The sequence below is a fragment of the Apis mellifera genome, linkage group LG4 (genome assembly GCF_003254395.2).
Source record: "Apis mellifera strain DH4 linkage group LG4, Amel_HAv3.1, whole genome shotgun sequence".
NCBI classification, from domain to species: domain Eukaryota; kingdom Metazoa; phylum Arthropoda; class Insecta; order Hymenoptera; family Apidae; genus Apis; species Apis mellifera.
In genome coordinates, this window is record NC_037641.1 from 10,906,598 (window position 1) to 10,928,446 (window position 21,849).

A 21,849-nucleotide genomic window follows, 5' to 3' on the forward strand; every position below is an offset into this window, starting at 1 on the left:
AGAAAGAGAACAGCGGGGAAAAAAGTAGAGGGAGGGAGGAGGGGAGAAGGAAACAAATTACGCGCGGGTCGTAGTCTTTCGCGAGTGCATAGTGGGGGGGCGGAGAGAGTGGGGAGGGGAGCAATTTTCGCAGCCTTTCGGGCCAACCTCGCGACAGGCTTTTCCTTCATCCTTTCAGTCTCACGCTGACGAGACACTTTCCTTTCTGCCGCGAAGAATCGTTCGTTAGTCACCGACCGCCCGCTAAAAGACTCGACAAAATAGGTATTATGTAACGTTACCGGACGGATCTGCACGCGTGGAGAGAGAAAAGAGGGGGAAAGAGATAGAGAGAGAGAGAAGAAGGGAAACAGGAGAAAAAGGATATATTCGTTCCGACTGCGGTCCGGCCGCAAATTTCCAACGAAAAAGAAAAACCGGTCGAAATGAGATTCAGCGTTTTCCACCCCTGGGTTCCGGCACAGTCGCGAGGGACGTGGAATTTTCTCCGTTTCCCGTCTCGCGAGCCTCCATCATCTCGACGTTCCTTGGTTAAGGAGGAGACCGGCCGAGCATCAAAGAACGGACCCAGGAATATGGGATTAATATTAGATTTATTATTTTCCTTTCGACGCTGGGCGTCGAGCCTCCAACCCTTCCCCTCTCTCCTCCTCCTCCGCGGAGGGAGGGGAGGGGAAATGTATCAGAGGCTTGGCTGTGCAAACTTCTTCCGACGATCGAAGGAGATCTCGAGAAAGGGAACGATGAGCGAGATGTACAAACACGAGGCGGATCCGCGGCAAGAAAAGCTTAAGGCCGGCCAGACAGAGATAAACAAATAGAGACGAAGGGTAGGAAACAGCCGGTTCTTGCGAACTACACGCGTACTACTTGCACACGTAGTATATACCGTTCCGCCAATGAAATTCATCGCCCCTTTTTCTCCTTATCGATTTCGTCGTGTCACGTATTTCCTGCCTTTTCCCTTCCTTCCTTCCTTCCTTCCTTCCTTTTCGCCGAATTTTTCTTTAATTCCTCCTCGAGCGAACACGATCCAAGAATTCTCTTTCTCTCGCGAGGGAAAAAATTGGTCACGGGATCCTCGATCGAGTCCGTGACCAATTGATCGTGAACTCGAGGGAACAACGGGAACCTGTTACGCGATGACCGCGCGCTTTTTCGCACGATTCGAGAGGAATCGCTTAGAGACGCCTCGATCCCGACGCGATTGGAATATATTGCGGTTGAAAAGGACGAGAATGGACGTCGAGATCGAGGTAGCTACACATCTCACATAAAGGAATGTATCGTATTAAATCGTATATACTCTCTTCGAGGCTTCGCCCATCGGCAATCGTCGATTTTCCTCGGAACGATAACCCTTGCATCGCTTCGAACCAACTTCTGTCCCGATAAAAAGCGAAATATTTATATATATATATATATATATATATATATATATATATATATATATATATATAAATGGCGGGAAACCGCGACAGGGAGGACTTAATTAAAGATAAACCCGGTCGATTAAAGTGGCGCGAAATCGAATTCGCGATCCGCTCGGGGCGGTCTCGAGATCGGTAGACGGCGAGATGTGGAGGCGCGAGACGCGTACAAAAGAGCTGCCAATATATATCGCGCGGGAAAAATAAAGGGGAGGGCAGAGAGAAAGAGAGAGTGTGCCGCGCGTATTTTCATTGCCGGTGGCGCGCCACGGCCGAGAAGAAGAGGGTTCTCGCCGATGGCGGCGCGAGCGCCGAGTAGAAAAGCGCGGAAAAGCTGAGCGAGAGCCCGCGACGAAAATGACAAAGCCCTACGGGCATACATCCGACATTTTTCTCCGGTGTGCCGAGGTATAGGTGGGGCCTCCGCACCACCACCACCGTCGCCCTTCCGTTGAAAGCGAGTTTCGTAATAACCGGACTAGCACGGCGAGCTAAAAGAGAGAGAGAGAGAGAGAGAAAGGAAAATAATCGGATGGCGCCGCGGCGTTCGTACAATATCCGGAGTATTGGAGCCTTCTCTTTCGAGGGAAGGACGCTGAATCGTAATAAGTGGAGGCGAGTATCGTAAAGAGAGGCCATTCGAGGACCAAAGGTCTCGGACCCGATGGAAAAATTACGAGTATCCTCCTCCTTCCTCCGCGCGTCTTTTCCTCCGCCCTCGTCACACACTCTGTCTCTGCCTCGCTTCTTTCCTCCGAAAGGAAAACTTATTTGCCGCCCCGTGTTTGTCACCAACCGGCAAACTCTCGAGATTACGTTCTCGTGCCGTTGGATTAAATTCCACCGGCATTTCGCGACTTGGATAGTTTCTCAGCTGATCTCGAGTATTTCGCCGCGGCCACGGGATTATTTACCGCATCGCGACAGATGCGCCTCGCGCGCATTTCTCCTTCTCCGCCACCATTTTCATCTACCATGCTGCTATCGCTGCTGGCGATGAAACCGCGTCTACTGGGCCATCTACGTTGGAAAAATAAAGGAGGAAGAGAGAGAGAGAGAGGGAAAAAAAAGAAAGTATCGCGCAAGGAAGCATCTCATTCCCCTCCCAGGAGTTTATCTTTCGGATCGATTCGACGATTTCTGGACGAGGGGTAAGTAAAATAAAAAAAGGAAGGGAAAAAAGATAATTACCCGTTAGCAGCCAATTTCAGCCCGACGTCATCAGCATCCGTTCGATTCCGCTAGCAAATTTCCGCGCTCTATTAAACCGTTCGTCCGCGTGTCTCGCGAGCGCTTCATCACGGTCCGGTGAAACGTATCAAACGAATTCGGGCGTGCATCGATCCCGGCCCGAATGTCTCGCGACGAAATCGCGAATAATTACTCTCCTCTCCGCGGTGTCCGAATCCCGGCCGCGGGAAACGTTATTCTCGTTAACGAGGCGCGGCAATTTGCGTATTTTTAATTAGTTATTATGTCGTCCGGCACGGCGACGCGCATTTCAAGTTTTGTTTGCAATTTCGCATTCGCCACCCTTTCCCTCTTCTCGCCCTCCCGCCGTCATTATCCTCCATGAGGCCCGGAGGGAGGGAGGGAGAGAGAGAGAGAGTGCACGTGTGCAGCTCTGCAACTGCACACGGTCGATCGCGAGCACCATTTCACCGATCGACCTACGTGCTGCTTACTTGCTCCATTATTATTATCCACGTTTAATTTTCTTCCAATGCGGATTCTTGAGAATCGTATACGATCAGGGGGATGAAGAGAAAGAATGTAGGGTAGGAGGAATTCGTCGATCGTTTCGATCGATTCTCCTTTATCTTTTCAAATTGTTCACGGTGATAAGAAATGTTACGGGGAAAGAAACGAAGATATCGAATTTATCGAGAATTTTCGAGAATCTTTTGATAGAATTATCCGGACGAGCAAAGCGACAGGTAACATGTTCCACGGTTAATGAAATCGCGGGGATAATTACGATCGGATACGGATCGAAAGAAATACCTGGGAGATTCCTTGCCCTCCTGCTGCTGTCCAGTCGCCATGTCGTTCCACCGATCTCTCCAACTTTCCTTCGCCTCCTACGCGATCTTCTTTGCACGATCAACCTCACTTTAGCGGGATCTTTCACAACACACCTTTTGTCACACCTCTTCTTCAACGGCGGCCCGACATCGCGCCCCGATCAACCGTCGATCAACCGATATTAATATCGACCGATCTCATCGTTTCCTTCAACAATTATCCACAAGAAGGAGGATCCCTCTCGACGACGAATCTCGACGAGTATCGAGCGAGGTCCATCGAGGTCCAATCGTTTTCCAAGTCAAGGTCGAGGGGAGCCCGAAGCGACGAGCGATCGACGAACGACACTCCGTGCGGATAAACGGCGTAATAAACGGACGAAGGTGGTGGACTCGAAGGTGGAGGAAAACGAGGAGCCGGTTTCACCGTGGAAGCGCGACACGTGCGACGAGGCCGTGCTATAACGTGTGCAGCCGCCGCTCCGCACGAACCGGCAATTTATCGCGATTTATTCCGCCGCGATAACCGCGAACGCACCGTCCCGCGTATTCAATACCGTTCTGCACGAAACCCGCAACACTGGGCCGGAGGGAGGGAGAGGGAAGGGAGAGGGCAAAAACTTGCTCGAAACGGTTCGCGTCAGACCGTTGCTTGTCGTCCACCGGTTCTCTCTTATTTGTTTACAGTCGGCGAAACGCGCAGTTAGCTTCCTCTTCCCGCTTAATTCTCTCCATCGATTTATACATATATATATATATACACGTCGCGCTTTGCTTCTACGTTTACTCTTCCCTTTCGTCGTTAATTATTTTCCGGCTGCTGCTGCTGCTGCGTTGCTACTGCTCCACGTCGAATCGAAGAGAACGCGAGTTCTCTTTGCCTGTTCTTACCCCCCTTTCCTATTTTCTCGCGTCATTCTCGTTAATGGGAAGAGGTCGCGCGAGATCCTCTCGGTCGCACATCACTGACGGAGAACGCACTGTGTTCGGTGTCGTGAAAGGAAGAAAGAGTTCCTCTATCACGGTGTTTCGTTTTCGGCGAGTCGAGCGGGACACGTTGGGGAACGGTGTTAAACGGAGAGAAATTTTGAGGGAAAAGGAGAGACGGAAGGTGCGAGCTGCTACATGGGAATGTGCGCGGCTCGTGAAGGAGGAACGTGCGAGTGTGACGGCGCACGCCGCGCTACTGACGACGCCTGGCGTCGTGCCACCACGCCGTAAAGCCGAGCCTCGGTGGTGAGTGCTCGCGCACGCGCCACCTCCCGCTTTCTCCACGCTTGCTTTTTTTCCCTCGGACGATCGGAATCGTTCTAAAAAAAAAAGAGAGAAAGGAAACGATCCTCCCTTCGAAACCAACTTGTCACCGTGTTTACGATACCCCCCCGAATCGACGCATTCTTCGAATCATCTTCCGTTCGAATCAACCCTTTCGAAACCCTTGATATCATCGTTGATAAAGTTCGATCGTGGCACAAGCGTTGAATCGAGTTAACAAACGTCACGAATCGAACGGGAGTCGTCGATTTTCGAGGAGCAAAGATGTGGGGGCGGGACGAAATAAATTTCCTCCTCGATCCCTCTTACTAATTAAGTTGAGGGTGAAAAGAGAGGGAGAGGAGAGAAAAAAAGGAGCGAGAAACGGTTATTTGCATTTATAAGGACGCGTCCTGGACAGGAGAGTGGGAAGCAAAGGGCGAAGAGACAGATGGTCGCGCCTCGAGCCGAGTCGAGTGGAGACATCCGGTTTCCAACGAGGCCGAAACTCGTCAAAATACACAAATCTCTCGCACGTCCCTCCACGATCCTCGACCTAACGTTTGCCACTCCCGTGGGACGTGGCTTGGCCAACCGTGCCCGAGGGTTTGCCCTCTTTCCGCCGACCGGGACAAATGTCTGAAGCGGGAAGCGTTTCTTTCGATCAACATCAACTTCTTCGGAAAAATAACACGGCTAATTCGAAAAGCTTCGTTCGTTGGTTATTCGTCCCCTCGAATCGACAAATGTCTTCGCGAACTTTCCTTTCTTCTTTTTTCTCACGTATCGAGCACCTAATTTTTGGCCTAATTTAGAGAGAGAACAATATCGAAAGATGATCCAAGTTCAGACTTGGACAAACATTGGCTAACGTTCGATTCGAGAGAAACAGAGAGAGTTTTTGAGCGATATTAAGCATCGCGTTTATGGAGAGAAAGCTTATCATTGTTCGTAACAGAGGTAAGTGGTCTTTAAACGGGGCGAAAATACTTTTCTTCCCGCGTTAATGACCTCCGGATACCCCGCCGCGGCGATAAAACAGCAGGCGTGATCGCGCGAAATCGATCGGGTGTCGCTCGCCTTTGACCCATTTCCGGTCCACGCAGTTGTTGGCCGTGAACCATGCTCACGGAAACCTAAGTTACACGAGTAACACGACACGTGATTCGTGCGAATCGCAACGAGCACGATATAATTTCATCGTCCAATTTCACCCTCTTCCCGAATACTGATTATAACGTTTAAAATTGAAAATAAATTTCTACCTATTTGAATATATATATATACGCCACGTTGGTCGAGTTCAATTCACCGATCATCGAGGAGGAGCAAGCGGGGTTAACGAGAAAGAATGAAGCAGGATCACAGGTGGAACACCCCGTTTATCCCTGCAGGCAAGGGAGACCGAGTCAAAAAAACGTACGACACGTCGTTCGAATAAAGAAAAATGTTGCTGAATAAAACTCCATTGGCCAGTCATCCGAAGGCTGTCGATTAAAATCGGTCTGGACAGCCCGAGCGATATATCGAAAGTCCAACATCCGCCTGCTCTCTCGTGCACGTACGACACCCGGGAATTGAGGTGGACACGAATTCACGAAGGCGCGTATGGAAATTAGACGCTTTCGTCGAGCGTTGAACGCATCGATCTCCTCCACGATGCACCGTGTCTTTGGAAATAACGGAATGTACGTCGAACACGAGACGCTGGTGCACGCTGGCCCGTTTTGGCGCGGTGGAAAAATTAACTGTTCATTCCCATGCCACAGAAAACGGCCAAAATCGAAGGATAGAGTTGGATCTACAATCAAACTGGATACTGAATCGCTTCTTTTCGCGAGATTGCGTTGCGTCGAGGATGAAATCGATATATCGGAAGAATTAATCGAAAGCGGAAGCCGATTAATTGAAAGCGAGATCTTCGTGCGACAAGAAAAGAAATTTCAGAAAATTCGTATTTTTTCCGTCAATAGACGCGTGCACATCTTCCAGGATGCTTTTCAGCTACGAAGAAAGATCGTTGGATCCTTTTTTGACCGAGCAAAAGGAAAAAAGCGATTTTTATCTTCCCAGCGGTTGTTGCGCGGGAATAATTGGAAAACTAGTGGAGCGGCGAAGTGAAAGATCGCGATAAAACTCGGTTTCCGCCACACAGGGATTGAAAAGGAAAACGTAAGAGGAAAACCGGATCGAATCCGTAACCTGTTCCGCTCGATTAAGCGCCATTGTATCCGCGGGGCCGGAAGTGACATCGGCACGAAGCCTCGTCTTACGATTCTTCGACCTTTGCAAAATGACGTTCGTCCCTCCTCCTTACCCTCCTACCCGATCTTTTATTAATTACATTTCCCTTCCACCCCCCCCCCCAACTCTCCCCCGGTCATTAATTGACCGCACCGCGCCGCGCCGCGTCGAGGAATCAAAGGGCAAATTTGCCACCGATTAACTTGAAAAAACGGGGACAATCGCGCCTCCAACGACACCCCGGCGCTATTTTAATACCCCTTCGACCGGTCTCTCCCACCCTTCCTCCTCCTCCCCCCTCCTCTCATTAGCGATAAATTTTTTTCACGCCGTTAACAGACGAGCCGCTCGATCGGAATCGATTAAATAAATGACGAGGGGAGGGGAGAAGCGCGATCGAGCACGATCTATACATATATAAAACGGAAGATTGGTCGATCGAGCGTAATCGGGTCTGCCTAGGGGGGGGAGGAGCGGTTTAACGCGATTTGACAATCCCTCCCTCGCGCAAAAACGGATATATCGGGGTACGTGACTGCTCCAAGACTATTTGCAGGCTGCATAATTCAAGCGCCACCCTCCTTCCGCCCGTGTATAATCTTTCCGGGGTTATATGCGCGTAAGATCGATTGACTTTTACGAACGTTGCTCGGCCACGCTCGATCGCGTAATTTCGAGTAAATCGAAAGCGTTACGTCCACGGATGGTTTGGAAGGAATGGAAAAAGGATTCGCACGGATAGTTACGCTTACTGTGCGTCGGAACACAATGTCTCTTCTCTCGCGGAGGAGCGACAAACGAGGAAGAAAAAAGAAAAAATAAACAAATGAAAATAAAATATCGGAGCGTCGTCTGGCGCCATTAACTGCCGGCTAAGCAGGGAACACTTGACGGTCATAAAAATCTTGGCGCAAGGGCCACCAGCCACCGGTGGTTGCCACCGTTATTTTAAACCGCCCTCCACTTGTTCCCCGACCGCCTCGCACGAGTAGTACCGTGCCATTTCGGAACCCTATCTGTCTACTCTAAATATACCCTATACAAACCGTATTACAAACCTAGGGTTTCATCGAGATTCCGAGATCCGAACATCCGAGCTGCGTCCACGGCTATCCTCGCCGGGGAATCTCAAAGGGATAAGAAGAAAAAGAAAAAGAAGAAAGAAAAGGAGGAGAAAGAAGAAGATCGGAGAAAGTTAAGTACCGAGGTTAATTTTCTTTACGAGGAGGAGGAGGAGAGGAATGGAAGCTGCCGATTCCGGAACGGAAACTGGCAATAAAGCTCTCGTTCCGAGGTTTCCATCGATTAGGATCTGGCCTTTCGATAGCGAGGCCTCGAGAGGGTGTGCATCGCTTTCGATGCGCTTTAACCCGGGTTAACTGTTATCTCCGCGCCGGTTATGACCAGGCCGGAACCAGGCAGATAAGGAAGGGGGGAGAGGAGGGAGGGAGCGCGTAACCAGCGTAACTTTGTTTTTACGAGCGAAAACTTGGGTCAGCAGGGAGGCGCGGCGATTATTTTTGGCGCGGGCCAACAACCGTCTCGCTTTGCGAAAACATCCTGCGTTCGCGGAAACGGTCTGCTTTTTAACGGCGAAACGGGAGGTTGGGGTTGGGGGCCTCGATAAATTTAATAACTGGGGGAGCGGAACTGTCCGCGGATTATAATTATTCGATAAGAATTTCCACGTGGCGCGGAACGGATCGCTCGAGTGTCTTGGACGTTGTTAACATCGTTGTTGCGTCTCATTCCCTTGATACGAGTTTCGCTTCCCCGACAGATCCGGCCGGGTACAGACAGGGTTGATAAGTAAGTGATTATTCGGAGAGTTCGTTAGCGGGATTTTCAATTTATTCAAGGTTGCGGCGCAGGATTGTTAGAAAATAAGTAAGAGGGTGGAAAACTGGTGGTGGCCGATCGATCGCCGAGTGGGATGGAGGAAGAGGAGGAGGGAGAGGAGAAGAAGGCGGGGAGGGAAGAAAAAGGAGAAGAACGAGCCGCGAACCCGGCTAATCCCGCGGGATAAGGCTCTCCCCCATTGCATTAACATAGTCCCCTGGATGATCCCGCCTCGTTTGCAGGATACTCTGAAGAACGAGCTGATAAGGACCGACCGATCTCCATGCCAAGAGCTGCGAGCCGAAGCTCGATGCCAAAGAGGAGGGTAATTGTATTTGCATAGATTCCAGATCGGCTTTGCTTCGCGGGATTAACGCGTCGTCTCGTTGCAGTTAGTGATTAACAATGGCCGAGTTATGACCCCGAATGAATGAGCCACGTACATTCGCGTGCATTCGAAATTAGATATAACTGCTATAGCTTCGTATATATATATCTATATTTTCTCCTCTCGGCGACTTTATGAAAAATACATAGGGAGGGTGCGTTTAATTTAGCTACGATTCAGCGTTTTCGCCCGCATAAGTGGCCACGGAAAGAACGAGTGGACCTCTTTTCCCCTTTCTTCTTCTCCTCTTCCTTTTTTTCCTTTTCTTATTTTTTTCCTCGGAATCAGCATCGTGCCTCCGTCAACTTCCGAAGGATTTATCGTGTCACGAGGGGAGAGGGGAACGAGTCCCCTTCCTCCGCATCCATTTTTCCATCTCGCTTTCGTATCCCCGGCAAGTGTGTCGAGAACTCTCGAGGAGGCACTCTCCCCGCGATCCCGAGGATTCGGCAAGTTTATAAAATACCGTGAGGGGGGGAGGAAAAAGCAGGCAGTCAGGTTGCGAGCCGGGGAAAGATTTCACGACCCTTAATCTGTCTTGGATCTCCGAGTTTCCGTGCGCTGTCATTTCCTACCGGCACCCTATTGTCTTTAGGCTTATCTCCTCCCGTGGATCGTCGGCAAAGAACTTGGAATCACCTCCTCTCGCCTCCGTAAAAATTCCCCGACTCGAGATCCTCCGCGTTCGTGTCGCGGAGAAGCCTCGTTCTCGACGATTCGACAATTTCACCGATTCCATGCTTTAAATATCGAGCGATATCGATATCTCGAGCGATCGAGGAGGAGCCGACGATCTCCAGATATTTCCCTTCGAGGTGCTCTTCGAGGAGATTCTTCAGATTGGAGAAAAAAATGGACAGTCATGAGAATCACGCGCGGAAGTAATTTCCATGACGAAGAGCAGCAACTTGGAGCGCAAAGTGGAGTGAAACAAGGGTCACTGAAGAGACGAGGGAGTGGCTTCGTTAGCACAGTCACCCCTCTCTCTTCGCTACCCGTCTATCCAAGAGTACTCGAGGAAAGCCTTTTCTCGATGACGATCGAATTTCGTTGCGCGAAAGTCCGGCGAAATCGAAGTCGAGAAATCGATTCCCGCCCGATATCGAATCTTCTCCCTCCTCCCTCGCTGAGGAGGAATCTCCAGATTCCGCGCGTCTTTCCTCTTCCCTCTCCTCTCCTCTGCGTCCTTCGTTACCAAGGTGGATCGGGAGTGCTAGGTGTTTCCCAAAAATCCCTCTCGTTTTCGGCGAGGCCGGCTCAAGGAAAACGCCTCTCCCTCGAAGAGAGACATTCTCGAAAAGCCGTTCGATAGAAGCCTAAACCTTCTCCCCCCTCTTCCTTCTCCTTGATGAAAAGCCCTTCGATCGTGCGAGAAACGAGCTCTTTCAATGAACGATCCTCGACAGGGCGTAACGTTCCATATAATAACTGTTTCTTCTTTGGATGAACAAAGGTGAACGAAGAGGAAAGAGAAAAGAATAGAAAAAAAAGGAGAAGGATGATTACTTTCTTTTTCCTTTTTCGAGATCGAGCAGCGCGAGAAAAATATTCCCGGTATTTCGTACGTATTTCTCCCATCGAGGGTATTAAATCTATCAACTCTCTCTCTAATTCCCCGGATTTAACGAGCCTCCCGCAGACTACTTATGCAAATATTACCATTCGACGTGGCGGAGAACTTCTCGAGGCCGCGGGATTTTTCCGCGAAACTTTTCCACAACCGGTGTCCCTGAATTCGAGGGTTGGCCGATTCGATCGAGCCGCGGGATTAGCAAAAATTAATTAAGAAGAGAGCGATACGAGTCAATCCTCGAACAGTTTCGTGCCTTTTCCGCACCAACTCTCGGTTATTTCGGTGCAAAGTAGTCGCGGAGATTTATCGACGAACTCTCTCTCTCTCTCTCTCCTTTTCGTCCCTTTCCTCTCCGGCCAGACTTGATTTACACCCGATAATTAAACCACCGTAAACTGGGGCGAGGAGGTATAAACGATCCAACAGCGGCGCCTCCCCAAAAACTTTGTTTTCCGCGCCGCCTCCGATCGCACCACGGCCGAAAACTTTGCCCTATAACTCAGCCCGGGCCTAACGCGGCATTGTGCGCCGATACGATTGAAATACGCGAGTTTGAGGAGGATTCGATACAAAAAACGCGGAGAGACGTGTGACGTGGAGAGTCGTAAAACGCGGAGAGGGGGAGAAAAAAAAAAAAGAAAGAAAAGAAAAATAATTTATCGAGCGTACGCGAACGAGATACGGTCATTTACAACCCTCGTGGCGATTTCGTTTACGTCGAAACCATAGTGCACGACGTATACACGACGTGCAACGAGCACGAAACGTCGCGCCACCGACGCCCTTTGGGATACCTAGCCAGAAATTGAACTTGACCCGTGAAACTTTTATACGGGTGCTGGCGAGTTTCGAAACGAAAAAAGGGATCGTCAATTTTTCAACGGCATTCGCACGAATTTAACTTTTTCTCTTTTCCTTTTTTTTTTTTTTTTTCTTTTTGTTCCAATTTTCGCTCAACGCGCGTTTAGGGAAGCGTTCCTCACTCGTCGATACGCGAGATACACTGTAAATAAGATTACTGGGAATCGGCAGATCGAGCTCACCCTCCCTCGAAAAATACGCTCCCCGAGACAATCCGTAGGAAATAGCTAGAATTCCGTCGTCGTCGTCGTCGTCGCCGCCGCCGCCTCCGACAGTTTTTCGCAGGCTTTCGCGTTAACCGAGACCCATTACATTACCCACTTAGCCCCTCGCTGTTACCGATCCTCTTCTCCCCCTTTTATTTCTTCTCCCCTCGAGGAGCAGGAGGCTGACCAAGAGTTCGTACCGAAATACCTCGAAATACGCGTCGCGCCAAAGCCTCGTTTCGAAACGGGCGGAATTCTAAGGATTTTCGAGACTGTCGAGAATCAATTAGGACCGGTCGCCAATTGGTCTCGATCTGGTATCACGTTGCGTGCAGCGTGGAGGTCGTTTTTTGGAACCGTGGCGCGAAAAAGGAAGATGAAGTCGACGACGATGGAGTCGGGTCGAATGGACTGCCAATTGTCCCACTTACCTGAAACAGAGAACGAGGGGGGAACAATTAGAGAAATAAGAATAATAATAATAATAATAATCAAGAGAAAAGAAGAGGGGGAAAGAGCAGAAGGCAATGAATTATATCGGAGGAGGAGAGGGGACGAGTAACTCGTAGCACGAACTTCCGTCTCTTGATTCCTCCGGCTGTAATTTATTCCACGCGATTTCGCTCTAATCGCGGCTAATTGTCGGCCACGCGTTAATTACGGTGTAAATGATAAAACCTGGCATGGCCTCCTCCTTTCGGGACGACTGGGATTCGTATATGGCCGCGATAACCGCGAGAATTCTCACGTAAGTTCGCGTAAGTTAATTCCAAGTTTATTCCACGATTGCCATGTATATATATATATATATGTGGCGAGTGGATAAGATCTTTCGGTTCGAGTTCAAATTTTCCGCGTTAAATACCTCCCCTCCCTCCTTCCGTTAATTGAGTTTTAATTGGCCTGACCTTGTCGAAATGTTTCTCGCGAGAGGAAGGGCGACGCCTAGGAAATCTAATTTCGAGAAGCATTTCGAGTGAAGGGAAGGGAGGGAGGGGGTTGAAAAACGCAAGAAACGCGAAGGTGGCTAACCGTCGACACGGTAATTAGCTAATGGAAATTTCTAATGACCCCAGGAAGAGATGTGGAGGGAGGGAGGGAGAGAGAGAGGAGGGTTGGGAAAAATAAGAGAAGGCGCGATAGGATGGGGTAATGGCGGGAAATTCAAATGTATCGCTCGAATTATCCACTCGACGAGGAGGGCGCAGAGATCGAACCGGTCGACGCACCCCTCGCTCGTAACTCACCCTTGTTTTTATCCGATACAACTAGACTTTTACCGCGAATTCCATCCCATCCCATCCCACCCCATCCCCATCCAAAGCCTACCACTTTTTCCCTAGGCTCTCCTTACTTTTCCCGTTAAAACCTTTTTCATCCCTTAAGTGGTGTCGCTTTTTCGATTCGAAACGGAAATAAAAAGGAAAAAAAAAAGGACGGTCCGGAATCGAACGGAGAGAATAAAGTCGAGGCTGGGAGTGGGGAGGGAGGTGAGAAGGCTCGAGGAAAAAAAGGCGACGATAGGAGATAGGAGAAGAAAGAAAGGCATCCCGACAGGCGGCCATTCGGCGTTTCTAATCGTCGATAAGCCAGAGCCAACCCCTTGGCCGCATCGCAACGTCTCACGCGACCTGCTCGCTCTCCCCTCTCTATCGCATATCTATGAGTTTGTTTATTAATTATCGTGCTCGAGCCAGCGTGGTCGGGAGAGAGGAAGAGCGAAATTCGATGGTAATCGGGCGATCGAAATCACGGCGCACGAACGCACCGAGCACGCACGACACGCGTCGTTTATTAAAACCCCTCCCTCCCGATCTTTCGGTTTTCTTTATCGCGACGGGGGAAACGAAACGGAGAAAAATCGTCGATCTCGTTATCGTCGAGCGCCCACGAAATCCCACGTTATCTTATCTACCGCCGACCGATGAACCTGGCCGATAACCCGACGAGCACGACACCGCGACGGACAATAACGAAGACAATCGTCGAGTGGGAATGGAGGAAAAACTCGGAGGAGCAACTTGTTGACGAGGGACGGAACGATTTCAATCCTTGTCTCGGCCTCTTCCTTCCATTAATCTTCGACACCCCTGCCAAATCACCGTCTCGCTAATTCCCATAATTCAGTTAGACGCGCCACTCCCCCTCCTCCTCCCCCTATCCTAGTGGGGCGGCGATCCACTTGCGCGCAAACTTATTTACGAACCACGTTCGAAAATTAAGACGGATACCGGGTTCGCCTTCGTACCTACGTAGACATTCGCCCTCGGGTATCGTCGCTCAACGCCCCGAGAAACGATCCACTCGACCCCTCCGCGCCATTGTTCTTTTCTTCCTTTCCACCCGAGAAACGTTCTATAATTCCCTTACGATTCCTCCACCCTGTAACGTATATACATATATATATACGTAGAACGTATAGCGTGGAATTACGGGGGCCGGGCTCGTAAAATCTGGCAAAGTCGTAACGTTTCTCGTTCATATTTCAGAGGGCGCGGGAGAGCGGGGGATGGAGGAGCGCGATACGGAGCGAGGCCGCGATAAATGCGCGGCCATGCGCCACCGGCCCGGCACCCGGGTGATAAATATTAGTTTAGGAATAATTGAACGATATGTTTCAACGGTGGATTGCATTGTGACAGTGACACGGACCGCGCCGGCCGAATTGTCGGCCGGAGGACGTGTGCGCGCCGCTCCATGAAAACGCGCCGCAAATGGACGCACGCCGACCGAGTATATATATACTTGGTGAATCGAGGGGAAATCGCCGTCATCTTTCCTACGCGATTCTCGTCCTTCCATTTTTCGCATTTTATTCGCAATTTTACTAGCGCTCGACCGAAGGAATCTTATCGAGGAAGGAGGGTGGCGATTGAGAAAACGCAGTTTTCGAGTTTTCTTCGAATTTCGATCTCATAGAGATCGTGAGACTTTTTCCATTCTTCTTCTCTGGAGGAGACGAGATGTCGAATTTTCGAAATTTCGAAATTTTTGTCCGATGAAATTTCGACGCTCTCGAGATTCGTCGATCGGACACACCCGGTATACGGGATATTAAATGGCCGCGTGCACACAACCGTTGATAATGCGAACGCAATCAGCGAAAGCGCTCATCCATTTCGCTTAATTAAACGCTTATTATTAATTAACCGTGACGAGAACAGGCCGGAAACGGATAAAACGTCAAGGTGTCGCGGGCGTTAATTATATTTCGAATATTTTCCGTCGATACGTAGCGCGCCAATCTCTCGACTCCGGTCGCGCGATGCGCCTCTTCGCCCTTTGTATCAAATAATTACCAATTATTGCACACGCGCACACACATGTATATCGAAGCTAGTCGATCGTCGACGAATTTCCAGACATTGCCACCGCCGCAAAACCGGCGCGTTATTTCCCTTCCTTCCCCCCTTGGTCGGCCCTATCATATTTAACGCGCGTCGCGAATAATTCCCACGTGACGTCGTTTAATCCGATCCTGTGGACGAGAGCAAGAGCAGGCAACGCGTGTCGCGATAAAACGTCAAGAGACGTTTCCCTCTCGGCCGACACTGTCCGTCTAGTTAAGTCCGCGTAATCCTCCGCGGCCCTTCCGCCTTACTTTTCCTCCGTCTTGCTTATCTCCCTCTTTTACCGTGGGGGAGGCGGCCAACCACCGTTTCTCGAATAAATCGTCCCGGCCGGGGAGGACAGGGGAGGGGCGGGACACTTGAAGGGGATTAATACGTGGTCCAATTAAGAAAGAAAGGGCCATCGAACCACGTTGACTCGAAAACCGGCTCCCGTGAGGGGGGCCAGGAGGAAAAATGACGAGGATCAAGCGAGGATCCTCTCGCCCCATAGGCGAGGAAAGGTTCTCTGCTTCGTACAGATAAATCGAGAAGTATCCACGCGACGGAATTGAACGGACTTTCGACTTGAGAAACGAGACTCGTTGAAGGGATCGCGGATAAAAATCGTTCGTATTCGTGGGAAAAGGAGAGAATCGAGTTGCTTAGCCGAGTCGAGTATTTTCCTCGCGCGGATTTTCGACGCCGTTTTTGCCTGGCGCCCCGCATTCCCCTTCCATTCATCTGTATACCATAACTGTCGGCAATCCAAAGAGGCAATGCATCGGGTTCTTCGATCCTTCGAGTGGAGTATCGTGTTCTCGGGGAGTATTCGACGCGTTACCCTTCGCCGCCAAACTTTCCCGATAAAGTAACCGCGAGAATCGGGCGTGTGTGCCACGTTGGATCACGTGGCTCGACCTCTTCTATCCCCTTTCCGCGTTTTTCCGAGCTTGAATCGAAAAATAGCGAAAAGTTGCGCGATATCGGGAAACTTTCTGGCCTGCTCGTTACTCGAGCGCATCGCGTTAAAACCGATCTTTTATCTCTCGTCAAAGTCGAGATAAAAGTCGACTTGGAAAATTGCAATATCCTCTCTCTCTCTCTTTCCCTCCACAATTGGATCGACTATCAAATTTTCGAGGACCATTTACGCGATTACTCGGAACAAGGGTCGGCCTATTGCTTATTTATCTGGAATAGCGAGGTCGGAAACGGCCGGTGTCGGACGTCCGACCGAGCGGTTCGCGAAAAATCGACGGGCAAAATGCAAACGCGCGAGCTCAATTACGCAAATGCATCGCGGGTATCGGTTGCATCGGGGATATTAAACAACGATCCGGATATATCGAGAGTGGACGAAGGAGGAAAGAGGGTAAAGGATCTGAAAGCACGAAAGCGCGAATCGACTCGTAAATCTACGATACACAACGGCGGTGTGTATATACGTGCGGGCCGTATATACGGCCTAGATACCCTCGCAGATTAAGTCACGAACTCCCCGCCACGCGTTCGCCCCGTACACGCGTGTATTTATGGTGGCTTCCGACAACTGGTGGTTCCGCAACAGTCCACAGTGCAACGCTCGATGATGCCTCGCCATCGAAAGCTTTCCACGTTTGAGAAACGACGCTGGTTCCCATCTTTCCACGCTTATCTTCCTTTCCATCCTTTATTTATTACTCGAAACCATTCTCTCCGATAATTAACGCGGGAGAAGGAGGGGGTATTTCCACGAAATTAAAAGTTTCGCGACTCGTCTCTGCGGGCTGGTCGAACGAAATGGATGGAATTCAATGACGGTTAGACCGGGGCCAGACGAGAAACGCTTCCTTTCCAAGGTCCCCCTCCCCCTTCCCCACATTGCTCCCTGGAGACGAGGGGCGGTTGTCCAAATTAGTCTATATCTGGCGGAGGAAGGAAGAGGGTGTGCTCCATGAGCCAGTTTGTTTTCGACGAAAACGACGCGTCGCCGATGGAGGAAGACGTATCGCCCCTTCGTTCTCGATACAACATTTTTTTAATAGGAATCAGAGCTGTCAACTTTCCACGCGCAACAAGTTTGCTTTGCTCGAGAAACCGGTATTTAAAAAACGGTATATATATATATATATATATATATATATATATATATATATATATATATATTAACGATGCTGCCACCGTTGATAATCGTTTATCGCGCAGTTTCTTTTACAAAAAGGAGATAGAAAAAGAAAGAAGAAGTCGACGGTATCAAATCGATTACGGATGGGCTTTTTAACTCCGTTTAACAACACGTGGTACAGATTAAGAACGATTACGGCGATTCTTTCGACGAAGGCGCGAAGGGAGGAAGGCGAACCGGGCCTATTAGAGCGGCGAGATATCGCGCGTAAATGGGAAGGAACCGGGCTGAGGATCCCCGGCCACGATGCGGGAGGGAGATCCTCCTCCTCCTCCTCCTCCATCCCAGGCCACGCCACCCAATCTCCGTCCCGCATTAGTTTCATCGTTAACGATGTGCCCCGAACGTATCCTATGCACGCGGTTTAATCGTTACGTAAGTGCATCGTGAAATGCTGGTCGCTATCTCTTTGACTGGGGAGGATAATCGTTCCAATTAAGCCGCTTTCCCACGATTCGAATCGCGTACAACACACAAGGCCTTGTGTGCACAACCCGCGCTACCCAACGAAATCAATATCAAATAATAGACTCCCTCCCCTCCTTTCCATCTCCCTCCTTCCTCCCCGCCCGCCCCACGACCGCCCCACCGAGCCGGGTACACGCCGGGACCGTATCGATAATAAATAATTTCCTATCTTCCGCCACTGGTAATCAGTCTGTAAAATTTTAACTTATAATCCCCCTTCTCTCTCCTCCCCCTCCCCGAGCCAGCCCGAAACGGATTACCGCCAACAACCGAAATTCTGAACCGCCGGTTGTTCGCCACTCCGATCACAATCCGAATAAAGTTCTCCGGTGAACCCCCTCTCCCTCCCCCCCGTTGAAACGTTAATCCCAGCCCGATCGACCGCGTCCAATTTTATTTTCTACATAGATTTAGGAAAAGAGGAATTTTGAGAGAGAAGAGAGAGAGAAGGTACATTAACAAATGCGCGAAGATCACGGTGGAAAGGGAGAGGAAGAGAGAGAAAGCGTAGAGTCACGATCTAAATATACGAGGGGACTGACGAACGATCTCGGTGAATTCGACGCCTTTTCCTTTCCATTTTATTTTGAACCGTGTCCGACACCGAGCCAACCGTTTAACCAGTTGTATCGCTAAGCGTCGTTTCGCCCGTTCCTCGCGCCGTTTCCACCCAACGATCCACCGTTCCTCCACCCCTTTTTCCTCCTTTTATTCCGCGCGAGTTTACCGCCCGTTGTCGAGGCCCGCTCGCGTTCCGCCAACCCTTTCGTCGACCTTTACGACGCTTTTAGTTACCAAGCGTTGAAATCGCGTCTAATCGCGTCCCACCTTCTCCCTTACTTTAAATACGAACTTTCTCTCTCTCTCTTTTTTCTTGGCGAGGAAACGCCGTTTCTCAGATTTGACAAATAGCGCGCTCCCATCCTTAGAGATGCGCGGAGAGGTTTTTTAACAGCGCCGGGAATCTCGAGTGGATTTCCCATCCCGAATGCAAATTCCAAACGGACGAGTACGTGGCTCCATGCACGTCGTTCGTTAACGCGACGATATATATTCGCCAACTTCTCTATTTGCCGAGCTAATGACCACGGTGTTTGGTAATCAAAGCGTGGACAAAGGACTTCCGGAGGGCCGCAACTTTGGACTCTATGCAAACGCGGCCGTCTTTCATCTCTCGGAGACGCGACCACTGGAGACCGCCTCGTCTTGTGGATAACTCTTGGATACGTGAAGAGACGAACTGGAAAATCGATCGATTCGATGGAAGAGGAACGATCGTGTGTTGGAAAAAATAAACGATTCTACGGGGGAGGTGGATTACACGTCGAGGATCGTAAACGAAACTCGAGAACCGCGTGATAAATATTTAACGGCGGCGGTTGAACGAGTTTTTAATTAACTCCATCGCGTCATTAGCGTCACGTAATCTACGACTATTGCTAATGGACTCGGAATAACCACATCGTCGAAAACGAGAACGATAACGGAAATTACACGCTCCTCGAGGAACGCAAACCTTCCCCCCCTTCCACCGAGTATTACGTCGGAATTCATTTCGCGAGCATAACCTCTGTGATGATCGACACGAACGATCGACACGAATCTGTCCTCCCTACGACAGTACAAACTCGTTTCTTCAAACTCGTCGAGCATCGATCGTAAACGCGTTCCGTGTTTCCAATTTAGATAAAGATTGCGAAAAATGTTTTACCTGTCGTCGCTATCTTCTCTACGACAAAAATCTCATTTTTTTAACGATTCCTCGACACGGTTCAATTTGTTTTTCACTAATAATTCGGTGTATCGGTGAGATAATCGGTAAGAATACGGAAAGAAATAGGTTTACGAGCGAGGGTGACGCATCGATCGCGTATATAAGGGAGAGTAGTGGAAGAGGAGGCAGTGTTTGACAGAGGACGAGAACGAGAAGGAGAAGGAGAACGATCGAAGGATGAGGGGACTGTTTCTGATCTTACTGCTCGTGTACGTTGTTTCGGCGACTCGATGCATCGTGAAGGACGACAAGGTACGGAGATACGAGCTTTCCCTACCCAACAAGCGAGTAGTCCAATCGTTTCTGGTAAATCGCGATCATGTTTTAATCGTCCTTGGTCCTTCGCCCGCAGGACGTGCCAGAGGTTCACGTGATCCGCTTAGGAGATCGCAGTGGAGAGTCAGTGAGTAAGAAAGAAGCTTTTCCATTCCATCCTTTTTTCCGTAGTAAATCACTCCGTGGGTATTAAGAAATTTCCCCCCTCCTTCTCTTCTGAACGGAAGAGAAAAGAAGAGTAGGAAAAAAGTATTCGAGGGTATACATACTTTGTTAACCTTTGTTTTGAAAGTCGATGAAATTAAATCTCCACGATGAGAATGTTTGTTTGAAAAAAAGATTGGGATAGATCTGGGTGACGAATTTCTTGAGATTGTTGCTCTTGACAGGACGAATCGGACGTAGTCACGCTGCAGATCCCGGACACGAGGCGCAAACGGGAAGCCCATGAAATTTGCAAGAAGGACACCGATTGTACGAAAGGAGAGGTCTGCGTCCCTTATTTAGGATGCAGTAAGTGATCAAACTATCGTTCAATTTCCGTCGAGGAATACTGTTTCCAATCTTATTTATTTATTTACTTTTTTCTCTCTCTCTTTCATAGTAAAGGGACATCGAAAAGATCGTGCTTCGGATAATTTCACTCAGATGTAATCGCCACCCTTGAATTTGATCCAACGATGAAGCATTATCTCCTCGACAGTATATACTAACCACGTATTTATAATAACCACACACCTTGCAACACTTGTATGCACCTCGATATATCGAAATAATAAAGCGACTGGCATTGAAAAAAATCCAAACGAGTTTTCCATCTTCCCTTCCCGAATGATCCTCAAGATTGAGAAACGTTTAATAATCGAGGAATACCGTTTCCAATTTTACTTATTTATTTATTATTTTTTTTTTCTCTCTCTCTCTCTCCATAGTAAAGGGACATCGAAAAGATCGTGCTTCGGATAATTTCATTCAGATATAATCGCCATTCTTGAATTTGATCCAATGAAGCATTATCTCCTTAACAATATATACTAATGTATTTATACGCATCTTGCAACACTTGTACGCATCTTGATATATAATAAAGCGACTGGCATTGAAAAAAATCTGAACGAGTTTTCCTTCTTCCCTTCCTGAACTTCCAATTCCGAATGATCCTCAAGATTGAGAAACGTTTAATACTGGAGGAATACTGTCTCCAATCTTATTTATTTATTTATTATTTATTATTTATTTTTTTTTCTCTCTCTCTCCATAATAAAGGGACATCGAAAAGATCGTGTTTCGGATAATTTCACTCAGATGTAATCGCCACCCTTGAATTTCATCCAATGAAGCATTATCTCCTCGACAATATATATTAATGTAGTTATACGCACTTTGCAACACTTATACGCACCTCGATATATCGAAATAATAAAGCGACTGGCATTGAAAAAAATCCGAACGAGTTTTACTTTTTCCCTTCCCGAACTTCCAATTCCGAATGATCCTCAAGATTGAAAAACATTTAATAATCGAGGAATATCGTTTCCAATCTTATTTATTTATTTATTATTTATTTCTCTCTCTCTCTCTCTCTCTCTCTCTCTCTCTCTCTCTCTCTCTCTCTCTCTCTCTCTCTCTTCATAGGAAAAAGGGACATCTAAAAAGATCATGTTTCGGATAATTTCACTCAGATATAATCGCCACCCTTGAATTTGATCCAATGAAGCATTATCTCCTCGACAATATATATTAACCACGTATTTATAATAACCACGCACCTTGCAACATTTGTACGCACCTCGATATATAATAAAGCGAATTGGCATTGAAAAAAATCCGAACGAGTTTTCCCTTTTCCCTTCCCGAACTTCCAACTCGTTCCGCTCTGAACGATCCTCAAGATTGAGAAACGTTTAATAATAACGCGTAACGGATGCGGAAACAGAGAATACAGAGAAAGAGAAAGAGAGAAAAGGTGTCCACGAGACAAAAGGAATCGCGGAGAGACGGATGGCGCGACGCGAT

The 21,849-nt window shown here is 48.8% G+C and overlaps 2 protein-coding genes across 7 annotated transcripts in view; one reads left to right on the plus strand and one right to left on the minus strand.

Annotated features, from left to right (window-relative positions):
- Positions 1–21,849, minus strand: part of LOC411018 (kinesin 11) — a 246,361-nt gene that overhangs the window by 106,967 nt on the left and 117,545 nt on the right. The window lies entirely within an intron of this gene.
- On the plus strand, positions 19,663–21,159 carry LOC100577054. Of its 2 annotated transcripts, none has more exons than XM_026440229.1 (4): positions 19,663–19,809; positions 19,910–19,960; positions 20,223–20,346; positions 21,095–21,159. In XM_026440229.1, the coding sequence occupies exons 1-4, from the start codon at positions 19,735–19,737 to the stop codon at positions 21,142–21,144; spliced, it is 300 nt and encodes a 99-aa protein (XP_026296014.1). In that variant the 5' UTR covers positions 19,663–19,734; the 3' UTR covers positions 21,145–21,159. The 2 variants fall into 2 exon arrangements, with proteins under 2 accessions (XP_026296014.1, XP_026296013.1); XM_026440228.1 differs by lacking the exon at positions 21,095–21,159 and adding an exon at positions 20,438–20,633.